The following is a 13323-nucleotide window of genomic DNA, read 5'->3' on the forward strand; positions in this document are numbered from 1 at the left end:
AGAATACCCAACTCCTTAAACAGATGTCTACAAGATGATCGTCAATGGGCACCACATAATATTCTTACAGCACATTTTTCAACACCGAAGACTTCTTTTCTTAAAGATGAGATACCCCAGAACATTATTCCATGTGAAATTATTGAATGCCAGCTTACTGATTTGTCTCTCCCCAAGATTTGCAATGATTCTAAGTGCAAATGTGGCTGAATTAATCTATTTTAGGAATTCCAAAATGTGCTTTTTCTGATTTCAATTCTCATCAATATGGACGCCTACGAATTTTACCGTTTCCATCCTATTCATTATTTTCTCACCACTTTGTACCACTAAATGTGCAGAACTGAATATGTTGTGTCTCGTAGTGGAATGAAGTAATCATGGCTCTGGTTGATTAGTATGTGTAAATTAACTATCAGAGCCATAAAGGTCACTCATCATTTATTCATTCACACAGTATGATGTAGGAAAACCTTCAGGGATGTAGAATGAGTCAAGTTATAAGTAGAAGGAGCCACTGTAGGCTACTTTTGTGTGAAATATACCAACAACAAATTATGACTAATGCTAGTCTATTTATAATTGTTGAGTATTACTAATGGTATGTTTTTGGGTCATTGAAATGTTTACACACACACACACACACACACACACACACCTGAATACCTGAAAACTCCAATAATCAGTTTCTTATGGGTGACCACCAAAGCTTGATAAATTTAAAGAAATACATCATTCCACCACAGTGTGTTAAGAAATTATTGTACTTTATTAAGCTTAATTAAGTACAATTTTAAAACACAGCATGGCAGAACAAAGTCTTTCTTCATACTCATAGGAATTACTTCTACATTAGACTATTTATGAGTATGTATATTAGAAGAAAAACCAAATAAAAAAATGGAAACCCCAGAATGGAATAATGACAGTAATGTAAAGGATACCTTGCTACCTACCATATGTTGAGTTGCAGGTGGGCACAACAAAAATACTGCTAAACATATGAGCTTTCAGCCAAAAGGCTTTCTTCTAACATAGTTGTGCTTGCTTGAATGTATGTGTTTTCTATGTTAGAAGAAGACCTTTTGGCTGAAAGCTCACATGTTTAGGAGTATTTTTGTTGTGCCCACCACTCAACATCTCCTGCATATGATGAGTAGCAGTCTATTCTTTTCATAATATTAGGAGAAAAACAGCTACTTCAAAACAAGCATTTGGCACTGCTCCTCCTCTTACACTATTCAGCTATTTTATTTAATACTATAAAACTAAGTATTTATGTATATAATAGAGGGAAACATTCCACGTGGGAAAAATATATCTAAAACACAGATGATGTGACTTACCGAACGAAAGTGCTGGCAGTTCGATAGACACACAAACAAACACATGAATTTCGTGTGTATGTTTGTGTTTGTTTGTGTGTCTATCGACCTGCCAGCACATTCGATAGATATAAGTATTTATGTAACTATACACAGAATAATATTAATATCAGGGGCTTTTCAGTTCTCTGTGTGACATCCACCAGCAACTTCATACGAACTTTTGCACCAGAAAGCAAACCTCCAGTCTGAAACCTAGACTTTAATGTGTGGTCTACATGGAAACTATTTTAATTATAGTACTGTGGTTGTGAATTTCAAAGTCCAGCCTGTATTCACTATTATTATTAACAACTGCAAATACCACTAGGGAATTAATGTATTGGTACACAAGTGTAAGAATAAAGTCCCTAAAGATATATCTGCTAGATGTATGATTGTCAACTTTTCACGATATTTTACTGTACACTTACATAAAATAAATACTTTTTTGGCCTAAGCCGCATTTCCCCACAGATAAGTACTGAATAAAAGTACACTAGCAGGTCTGCAGGTCAGCAAAGTGATAGTGCAAATGATGTTGACATCTACCCAAGAAAATAACAATATCCAGATGGATAACAATAATGTAAATTCCTGGATAGGGCAATACATAAAATAAGGGAATACCATTCACCTATAGTGTACTGATGAGTTGAGCACAGAAACATATAACAGAAAACAGCATTCACACTAGCTCTTTTAAAAGTAGTACACACACACACACACACACACACACACACACACACACAAACTGAAAAATTGTTTAGCAAATGTTACAGGTAAATGTTATGCAATTGTTTGAAAGAGTCAAATGAACATACACTAGGGTAGCTTATCTACTTCAGGTTTATGAAACAATCAGCTATTTTTTATGTCCATCAACAGTGCCTCACATTTTTTATGAAGTCCTTATTTCATGTTGCAACTCTTAACAGAATCTACAGGTGTTGCAGTATCATTACTCGTACTTCAGTACTCTTTGTAGTTAGTGTATCTTCCAGAGCCTTGACCCTCCTTTTCATGATATTTCAGATTTTCACATTGATTTGAGCTGTGTGATTTACTACTTTGTGCCTTCAATAGTTTTATTTTCCTTCAGGCAATGTACTTCTGCTGCCGAATATTCTCTCTATGTTGACAATTCATTCACTGTCTGTAAATTTTTCACTCTTTCCTGAAATTCTCAATTTAAGTAATATGCTTACTCTGCAGTCTCTTCTGGAGCTTTAGCAAATTTTGTCATCTCTTGAGAAATTGCTGTTTATATCTCTGTTGTTTATGCCAGTTTTCCAGTTCCAGTTCCTTCACTTCTTTTTTCCATTTGATATGACTCTTCCCAAAGTATTTTTTTTTTTTTTTGTTTCTTCCATGTTTTATTCTGAAATTCATCAAAGAATGCCATCACAACACCCAATTCATCTGAACATACCTCTTTTGTGATTTTAGCAATTTTATTGAGCTCACAGCTGGCCAAGCCACTTCCTTACATCTGATAAACATTTCATACGAGTACTGGCTTTTTAGTTTTAATCACAGACTATTTCTACCTTTTTTGTAAGCTCAGCTGTAACCTTCACTATTAAACTTGAATTCCAACAGTCAACATGTATAGTTCCTTCATGCCACAAAACACAACACTGTCAATGGCTTAAGACTTTGGACACAATGCATTGGAAGTATTGCTGCTATTTACTGTTCCCACTGACTTGGCATTCCCCTTAGATGCTGGCCATTTTCACCACTTGTCCTTTGGAGATGACAGCAGCTGCCAGTATAATTGTCCTCTGTTGTAGTCCTCAAGGTAATTTGGAGACACTAAGGCTGGTTGGAGATAGTAAACCAGGTGTTCCTTAGTTAAACATTCAGATTCAAAATTTCTGTTTATTAATAAAATATGGAATTGTGAGATACCTACACTGTACCATCGCTAGAAGTATGTACTGTTCATGCTCTAACTGCTTATACTTACATCTATATGAATTTTCGTTGCTTCTAGCATTTTCCAAATGAAGCATGACACAACAGGGTTCTTAATTTGTTGTTGGTGGCTGACCTTTTCAACACTGATTTGTAACTTTTGAGAAACTTCTGGTAGTTTCTACACCATTTGTTCATCACCCCCATGCTGTGTCCTCTCAATATGAAACCTGGCCAAAGATAAATCTGATCACTTATTTCAAAGGTTCTTTGCTCATTACAATGTGGTGAATTTCAATAGCTGCTTCCCAACCTATGCTAATATCTAATGTCTGTGTTCTTGCCTTAGTAGTTTCTCTCTACTAAGACTGCCTGTTCCAGTCATCCCAGTGTTGAATATGCCAAAACCATCACTTAACAGCTCAGACCTACCCCTCAACCTCTATCTATATTCACTTCCCTCACACTGTCAAAGACTCCTTAACCCTGTCTGACAACTGCAATCAGTATGTGCCTAATGCCGTGTGTGTGGCTTTGTATGATTTAACATATACTAGTAACCAAAATTTTGGGGATTCCTGATAGTACTCATGTCGATAACCACACATTTCATTATTTTGAGTCAACTGTCTCTTTTTGCACCATATAGGTATCTTGTCTGAATCATTTTTCAACTCCGTTTGATCATCTGATGACTTTATGAGACAGTAAATAACAGCATCATCTGCAAACAATCTAGATGACTGCACAGATTGTTTATATAGACCATGAACAGCAGAGTGCCTATAAGATTTCTGTGGTAAATGTCAGACATCACTTCTATTTTACTCGATGACTTTCCATCAGTTACTACAAACTGTGCCCTTTCTGACAGGAAATCACGAATCCTGTTGTACAATTGAGATGATACTCTGCAGGCACAGAATTAATGAATAAGCTTAATTTGATTAGCAGGTGCTTGTCAGGAATGGTGCCAAAAGCCTTCTGGAAATCTAAAGCTATGGAATCAATCAGAGATCCCCCATTGATAGCACTTGTTAATTCATGTGAATTTGTGTTTGACAAGAATAATATTTTCTCTATATAATTGGCTATTTGTCAATAAATTATCTTTGAGGTAATTTGTAATGTTCAAACACAGTATACGTATGTTTCAAAATCCTACTGCAAATCGACATTAGTGATATGGCTTTGTAATTCAGCAGATTTCTTCTATTTTATTTCTTGACCACTGGTGTGACCTGTGCCACTTTCCATTTGTTTTTTTTACGTCGGATATTTTGTCGAGTGAGCAATTGCATATGACTGCTAAATATGAAGCTATTGTATCAACATACTCTGAAAGGAAACTAACTGATATAATATTTGGACCAGAGGCTTTGCCTTTATTACGTTATTTAAGCTGCTTCACTGCACCGAGGATATCTACTTCTAAGTTACTCATGTTAGCAGTTGTTCTTGATTTGAATTTTAGAATATTTCCTTTGCCTTCTTTGGTGAAGGAATTTTGGAAAACTGTATTTAGTAACTATGCTTTAGTGACACTGTCATCAGTGACGTAACCATTGCTATCACACTGTGAAAGTATAGATTGTGTCTTGCCACTGGCATACTTTACATATGACCAGAACCTATTTGGATTTTATCCAGATTTTGGGACAGAGTTTCCCTGCAGAAATTATCAAAAGTATCTCACATTGAAGTCCGTGCTAAGGTTCAAACTTTAGCAAAACATCACCAATTTTGGAGATTTTTTGTCCTTTTATGTTTGGCACACTTCCTTAATTACTTCTGCAACATCGTTCTGTCCTGTTTTGTGTAGCATGGGGGACCAGTATCATCTCTCATTAATTTATTTGGCATATATCTCTAACTGCCTTTGACACTATTTCTTTGAAGTTAAACCACATCTGGTGTACTCTTACTCAGTCAGACTGGAAGGAGCGGAGACTGTTTCTTAGGAAGGTGTCGGGCTAATTTTTATCTGCTTTTATTTTTGTGGGTTTCGATCTTACAGTATTCAGTTTTGCTACAACAATGTGGTGGTAACTAATCCTTGTATCTGTCATGATGTTCCCTGTTGGCTCACGGTTATTTGTTGCTAACAGTATGTTTACGCAACCATTTACACATCGAGTGGGTTCCTGAACTAATTGTTCAAACCAATTTTCTGAGTGACGAACTGCCTATTGGCTTCTGTCTCGGGCTCTTCGGCCGATGTTCATCTAATGATTTTTCTGAGTATGCATTCAGTATCATTTCAATGCTTTATGCCTACCACCGATGCTAAACATATGTTTTTGCCAACATATTGAGGGTAGCTTGCAGTCACCACCAATTATAACTGGGTGAGTGGCGTATCTATTTGAAATGAGAATCAAGTTTTCTTTGAAGTGTTCAGAAACAGTGTCATCTGAGTTGGGGGTTGGCAAAAACAACCAGTTAATAATTTATTCTGGTTGTCAGGAATAACTTCTACCTATCCTAACTCACGGGAACTTCTTCACCAGGAAACACTCCACCACCAAGCTAGCCACAGAATGGGGAAACATAATACATGGGGGCCCACAAGAATTGTTTTTGGGTCTGACATTGCTCTTAATGTACATAAATGAGCTTCTAATGACTTTAATGGGTGATTAAAAAACTGTAATGTTTGCTAATGACACAAGTCACCGGACGAAGATTAAATTATTGCTGAACTGGTCTACAGCTGGTTCGCAGCAAACAGTTTACGTCTTATTCTGCCAAAAACTCACATTGTGAAACTTCAATCAATCAGCAATGAATTGCTAGCAACAGTAGTATTCCTTGGAGTTCAGCTGGATAGGAAGTTAAAATGGAATCAGAACGCACTGAACTCTTGTCTTTTCTTGGCTAATCAGAGCTACAGCTGCATTTATGAAGCTTTATGGAAATTATTCATGAATCCTTTATTTTTTCACCTCTCTACCTTCATACTTGGTTCAAGCTGTCGCTAAAACCAAAGTTTAAAAGTCTAAATAAAAGCTACATACAATATCTGAACACAATTGAACTACATAATTATTAGATGAACACAAGTAAAATAAAATGGCTATAAGTGTTTTACCCATCTGCATGTTACTGTAATGCAGTTTCCTTATTGAAACATGCTTGTTGTTATTTAAAAAAAAAGAACTAGTCCACATTGAAAACAGTTTATTATGCATGAAACTCCTTGTTTACTTTTGCTAATGAATATGCCTATAGCTTCATATCAGAGAGATTCTTACAAAAGTCTGACATTTGTGTACAAAAGACAAAATTTTAAAAACAACCAATGCAAGGGCAGGATAATCAACCCAGCAAAGTAATATTAATCTCTCAGGTTTTCTTGTTGCAATTGATTCATAGTGTGCTTCTGGATGTTCTGCCCAGCTGTTTCCATTTCATGCACAATATTTCGACAACTGTCCCATTCGTTTTCTACAGCTGCTGCAAGTTTTGCTGTTATATGTACTTGCTGCCTGGACTCCAACAACGGTGTGAAGTATTGTTGGTGTCACACAGCTGAGTTTGATTTCCAATGCCCACTAAGCCCTTTGATGCTTCTAGATGAGACTCTCCATCAAAAATAACATGCTACATTCTCCCTACCAGAAACCTTCACTCAAGACACAATTTTTTTTATGATAGCTCATATGGCCATGATTTCTTTAATTTTAAATGTTGGTATAGTACTGAGTCAAATGCTTTTTTTGGAGGTCAAGAATCTACATACCTAACTGCCTTGATCCAAAATTTTCAGGGTGTCATGTGAAAAAAGTGCTACTTAAGTTTCTGATGACTGTTGTTTTTGGAGTCCACATTGGTTGCACAGAGGGGATCATTCCATTCAAGACCCCTCATTACATTTGAGCTCAAAATCTTTTCTAGAATTCTACAACATGTGGATGTCAATTATACTGAATGGAAGTTTTAAGGATTTCTCTGTTATTCTTCTTGCAGAAAACCATGACACGTGCTTTCTAACAACCAGTACTGGCATTAATATCAGTATCACTCACACAGCAGTGGGGTGTGAATTAAGCTGGGCTGTACTCCCTTACCATCTTCACAAACAAATATTTGAAAATAAAACTAAGATTTTCTGTTTTCGCTATGCTACATTTAACTTCCGTTCCTGAAATCTATGAGGGTGTGGACGTCTTCGACAGTTTTTATACTGATAGCTTATACACATTACCAGAACTGCTTCTAGTTTTGTTGGATATGTTTCGATGAGGCACTGGTGTAGTAGTTGAAGGGTTCGTGCATTGCCCTTTTGAAAGCCAAACCAGTTTCATTCATTGTCCCTCTATCTATTATCCCTATGCTTCGTTTTATACCTGTTTTGCCTTCACAGAGACTGTATTCTATAGATGATCTTTCTCAATCATGATCTGTTCTACTAGATACATAACCAGCTTTTGGTCAACTATTCTAAAATTGAGCCATGGTTCCTCTACATGCTCCTGCACTGGGCTAAATGTTTCAATTGCTTCTCGGAATTGACACTACCTCTCCTTTAACTAATTTACTGAACATGTACATATTCCTACATGTTTTACTTGTACTTTTGCCATTAATGTAGCGGTCACTAATATTAGTTTTGATATGGACATGCTCAATGAGATTATGTCTATTTGTTGCCACTAGATCTACTATATTTCCATCATGAGTGGGCTTCTGAACCATCTGTTCTTAACAATAATTAGAAAACCATTTAGTATTGCTTGGCAATGTATCTTCTCACAACTACCACTTATTAAATTGTAATTACCCAAATTGATTGTTGTAATTGGATAGATAAAAAAATCAACTCACAAAGCAATGGCAGGAGAACACACAAATAAATGTATTTCTGACATGTTCCACATCCTAGAGGTCCTCCTCACTACGGATCAATTGGAATGTAAGTAAATCTAATCTTAAAATTTGCGAGCTTTTGGGTCCGGGGGCTGCTGCTCCTGGCTGAAGGGGAAAGAAGAGGGGGGGGAGGTGCAGGAAAAGGACTGGCGAGGTTTAGAAATGGGGAGAGTTTGGTAAATTCGCCCAGAATGCTGGGTCAGGGGATATGTAACATCTGGTAATCCTCTCATCTGCCAGTTGTAGCAGTATGCAGCTGACTCCTGTGGGACAATATTATGCCTATAGAAATTACCGGATAACTTAGTCTACTTCTAAAAGCTTTCAGTATGTCACGTCTTGCAGTTCACAAATATCTAAGAAAAAGACATTTTTTATAATTTCACACCAAAGGTGCTGGCTGATTAGTTTCAGTCTTTGTTCATTTTCGCAAGCCAGCTATTATTAACCACATTTGACACATCCACTCATAACAAATTTTGTGTCGCCCTCACACGTAAAAATTTCTGTGGACTCACACGATGAGCTAATGACTTCACGTCATTCACTTACCCGCTACGTCTGTTTGATTCTGTAATGCTGGGAACTGGGGGGGCATCGGTTTTTAAATATTTTGTTATAAGGGGAAATGGGTATTCTTTAAATGTTTTCCTTCCTCTCATCTGTGCTTATTGTTGTTTAGGTCATATTTTTATTTTTTTACTTCGAAATCGTTAGCAAAATAAATAAAAAAATTGTTAACACAAACGCATGAAAGAAAAATTGAGGATAGCCTTTATCCTTCATACCAAAAGCTAGAGCTACGTGCTTATAAATATAATTATGAAAACCACGAAGAAGACATTCCCTGAAGTACACACTGCAAAAGGTGTGACAACTGTTTTGGCACACATTGAAGTAATATTTCGAGTGTTTATAAAAACGGTCTGAGTCATCTTGAATAATTTCGTTTCAAAATTAGTCAGATTTTATGATTGTAGGCCAATTCACAAATTCTGGTGAAAATCTGCGGGGCTCAATTTTAAATTATTACGTTATTCAACATAACACAACAACGAAAACCGCAACATTATTAATATACAATGTATTGCATAACCGGGCGCGTAGATCAGACTAGTCCTTAATATGAAGTACTACTGTACCAACTGAGAAATTGCCATCCTGTTTCTTTCGACTGTTGTTCTCCACAATACACTGCGCCTTTGGCGTATTAGCACTTTAGCAGTGTTTTTTTTATTAAGAGGTTAAAAAGCTATCTACCAAAAACTTAACACTCAGTCCAAATTCAAACCTACATCGTGTTAGTAGCTTATGAAATATTTGATGAAGAACATTCTTCTATTATTGATGCTTTCAAGTGCAATCAGGTGAACTTTTTTACATCATCGCAAGCTACAGAAAGGAATTCGGTAAATTCTGCTCTCAATATCACTGTAATTACACATTAATTACGTTGTTTAAATAAGTATCATCTGTCGTGCCATTTATCACACGGTTAAGACAAAGAAACAAATTGATCTCTAGTCTCTACGTAGTATGTGCGATGTACATCGTTGAGCGAACAAAAAAATTTCTCCACAATTTTTTTTTTTTATAACAATGTATGATCATAACTGCTACGGGTTGTATCGGTTTGCTGTAGACGGAAAACGTGTTTCGCGACGTAAATAGGCAGCATTACAACATAACGTAAAATTTTCACATCCTATCACCGTATTTTTTTTTTGAAGCATTTATCTATGTTCTGAATACACTATACAGACTTGAAATCTCTGATTCAATCACTGCTAACTTTGAAGCGGATAAAAATTATCTCTCTCTTCAAGCGTGGATATGTTTTCTGCCCCATCTAAGAAATCTCACTCCGCCTTGGTTCCTTATGAAAGATCTTTGGTATTGTTTACATACGTAAAGTAAATAAACTATTGAACCGGCGATGTATATTTTATTGTCAACGACATGCATCTGCTTTATAAACGCGTTTCTTCCAGTTATTGTCAGAAGTGTGAGTACTGTTTTGTCAATTAATGAAGAGAAGCACTAGCCATTCGCATAAATTTCAGCGACGTGACGAAGTACGATGCTTTTATAAAGTACTATTGTTTCGGAAATGTCATTTAGACACCTAGCCGTGCAGATTCCTGATAATTTACTCATGGAGAAATGAGAAAACAAAACTCTGAATTAGAAGGAAGCGATATGTGCAACAAGATAGTGGTAGTATTGTAATGCTCTGTATTTAATCCTGATTGTGAACCTGGTACTTATCACTCAAAGTTTCTCCCCGATCTCACGGTTGTTTTTGAAGCACTTCCTCAACAATAATATTCCTTTGTATATCATTTAATACACCACTGAAAATAATAAACCTATTTGCAGGCTGTTTTATGTACAGTACAACTGATCATAACCATCTATGTATTTGACTCGTAGTCTAATCACCTGCAGTGCAACCTACCTCTATATTCTTTACCATCTCTTTTTCCTCACCTTCGTTCTTCCTATCTTTTGAATGAAATTCCACAGTGCATGACACTGGAATCATAATCTGGAAGAAGAAGGATCAAATTCAAATCTGATGATTCACGTTTAGGTTTCAACAACGAGGCAACAACCAATTCCCTTCCCTTTCCATGTCCAACCATACTACTGCTTCATTTCTAGTAATCTTGTTGCTATGGATGTTGAACCCCAATTTTCCTTCTTTCCTATTTCTTCTGCTGTTTAACTATTTTTCATTCACTTTAGTTGGGCTACATACTCGTAGAAGACCTGCAGTCCATGTGGTTTCTCTATCAATAATATTTCATTTTTGCTTAATACCTGTGTTGTCCCTGTCCCTTCAGAACTGTAGTCTTCATTTTGAATGTATTGAATGATTTACTTCCCAGTTAACGTTGTCTTCTTGCTTTGTCGTGTTTTCGCCTAGAGCTAATGGCTGTACAGTGACTGTGAGAGGCAGCACAGTAATGAATACTGGATTTATATTTTTAGGGTTGCTCTTTTATAGTCTGTGACTGTGTGGGACGATTGTGATAGGTAGTGCAGTGATTAAGGTACTGGTTTTATGCTTGTCTATACTGAATTACCATTTGATAATCCGTTTTTACATTTGCATCTTTACACTTTTGAGTCAGTATAAAGTGAATGGCAGAGGACACTTTTTGTTCTGTGAGACATTTAGTTTTGTTCAAATTCTTTTCATGGATGGAATGTTGGAAAAAATATTGCTTGTATGCCATTCTGTGTAATGTTGTTAATCAAATTTTACTGATTATCACCTCAAGGGAGTCATAATTATTTAAGGTAAAGGAACTAAGAATACTTGTAATTTAATTCCTCAAAACCAGGTCAGTGAATTTTATATGTTGATTTATGAGAGATGTTTAGCATTTACCATTTGAGGATTTGCCAGCTTATGTTTTTCAACAATTTTATTATACTATCAGCTAGTTAGAAAAGCCTGGTGACCATTTGTGATGTCCTGCTTAATGCACTGCAGGAAAAAAAATTAGTACACCCTTTTAGAGGTTTCCTGTTCATTCATTATTTATTGTTACAGTACTGTATATGGAGTAAATGAAATGATTACATTTACAGATAATAGCACAAGGGATTCTGAGGTACCAGGTATCGACCCATGCTGGAATACACACATTCATGTGTGATGTAGCCTCCACAGCTGGCAATGTAAGTGCTGACTCGTGTCATCCAGTCAGTTGTACAGATGGTGAATACTGTCCTGGGATATTTTATGCCAAGCCTGCTCGCCCTGTTCTCTTACTTCTCTAAGAGTTGTTGGCTGATGAGTTGCACGAGCCACTTCTTGTCCCATGATACCCCACGTGTGCTCAGTTGAACGCGAGTCAGGAGATCATGCTGTCCTCGATGGTGAGTGTTCATCAGAGGTGAGGGTATCATTTGGAGTACCCCAGGGAAGTGTGTTAGGTCCGCTGTTGTTTTCTATCCACATAAATGATCTTTTGGATAGGGTGGATAGCAATGTGCGGCTGTTTGCTGATGATGCTGTGGTGTACGGGAAGGTGTCGTCGTTGAGTGACTGTAGGAGGATACAAGATGACTTGGACAGGATTTGTAAATGGTGTAAAGAATGGCAGCTAACTCTAAATATAGATAAATGTAAATTAATGCAGATGAATAGGAAAAAGAATCCTGTAATGTTTGAATACTCCATTAGTAGTGTAATCACGTCGATTAAATATTTGGGCGTAACATTGCAGAGCGATATGAAGTGGGACAAGTATGTAATGACGGTTGTGGGGAAGGCGGATAGTTGTCTTCGGTTCATTGGTAGAATTTTGGGAAGATGTGGTTCATCTGTAAAGGAGACCACTTATAAAACACTAATACGACCTATTCTTGAGTACTGCTCGAGCGTTTGGGATCCCTACCAGGTCAGATTGAGGGAGGACATGGAAGCAATTCAGAGGCAGGCTGCTAGATTTGTTACTGGTAGGTTTGATCATCATGCGAGTGTTATGGAAATGCTTCAGGAACTCGGGTGGGAGTCTCTAGAGGAAAGGAGGCGTTCTTTTCGTGAATCACTACTGAGGAAATTTAGAGAACCAGCATTTGAGACTGACTGCAGTACAATTTTACTGCCGCCAACTTATATTTCGCGGAAAGACCACAAAGATAAGATAAGAGAGATTAGTCCTCATACAGAGGCATACAGGCAGTCATTTTTCCCTTGTTCTGTTTGGGAGTTGAACAGGGAGAGAAGATGCTAGTTGTGGTTCGAGGTATCCTCCGCCATGCACCGTATGGTATGCAGATGTAGATGTAGTTGCTGCACATCCTGCAGAGCATGTTGAAAGGGTTGGCACAGGTGGCACTCTGGTAGCTGTGCCAGTATGCTATCTATTGGCAGATGACATTGAAACTGTTATCAGTACATCTCCTATCCCCTAGATGGCATGTGCCATTACCAGATCAAAATTGACATCGTCTTTCCACGTGTACTATTTTTTTTTCAGCAGTGTATGTTGGCAACATGGTGGTCCTGTTAACCTGATCTGATTTTTGTTCTGCAGACTTAAAAGCAATATTATAGACTGAGCTGCACAACTGTTTTGTAAGCAATTTTGTTCCTAGATCAACTCCGGTTTCCCAATATCATCACAATGGATAAAAATTTATATTCATTTGA

At 37.0% G+C, this 13323-nt stretch overlaps 1 protein-coding gene across 2 annotated transcripts in view; it reads left to right on the top strand.

Annotated features, from left to right (window-relative positions):
* The first annotated feature begins 10005 nt into the window (after positions 1-10005).
* LOC126203489 (guided entry of tail-anchored proteins factor 1-like) overlaps positions 10006-13323 on the top strand; it is a 103955-nt gene continuing 100637 nt past the window's right edge. Inside the window, exons 1-2 of one of the 2 annotated variants that reach the window (XM_049937819.1) lie at positions 10016-10158; positions 11754-11843. In XM_049937819.1, the coding sequence (XP_049793776.1) occupies positions 10090-10158; positions 11754-11843 (159 nt within the window). In that variant the 5' untranslated portion in view covers positions 10016-10089. Of the gene's footprint in view, positions 10159-11753; positions 11844-13323 lie in introns of both variants that reach the window. The other variant, XM_049937820.1, reaches the window with a different exon arrangement.

This window comes from Schistocerca nitens, chromosome 9 (genome assembly GCF_023898315.1).
Source record: "Schistocerca nitens isolate TAMUIC-IGC-003100 chromosome 9, iqSchNite1.1, whole genome shotgun sequence".
Lineage (NCBI taxonomy): Eukaryota > Metazoa > Arthropoda > Insecta > Orthoptera > Acrididae > Schistocerca > Schistocerca nitens.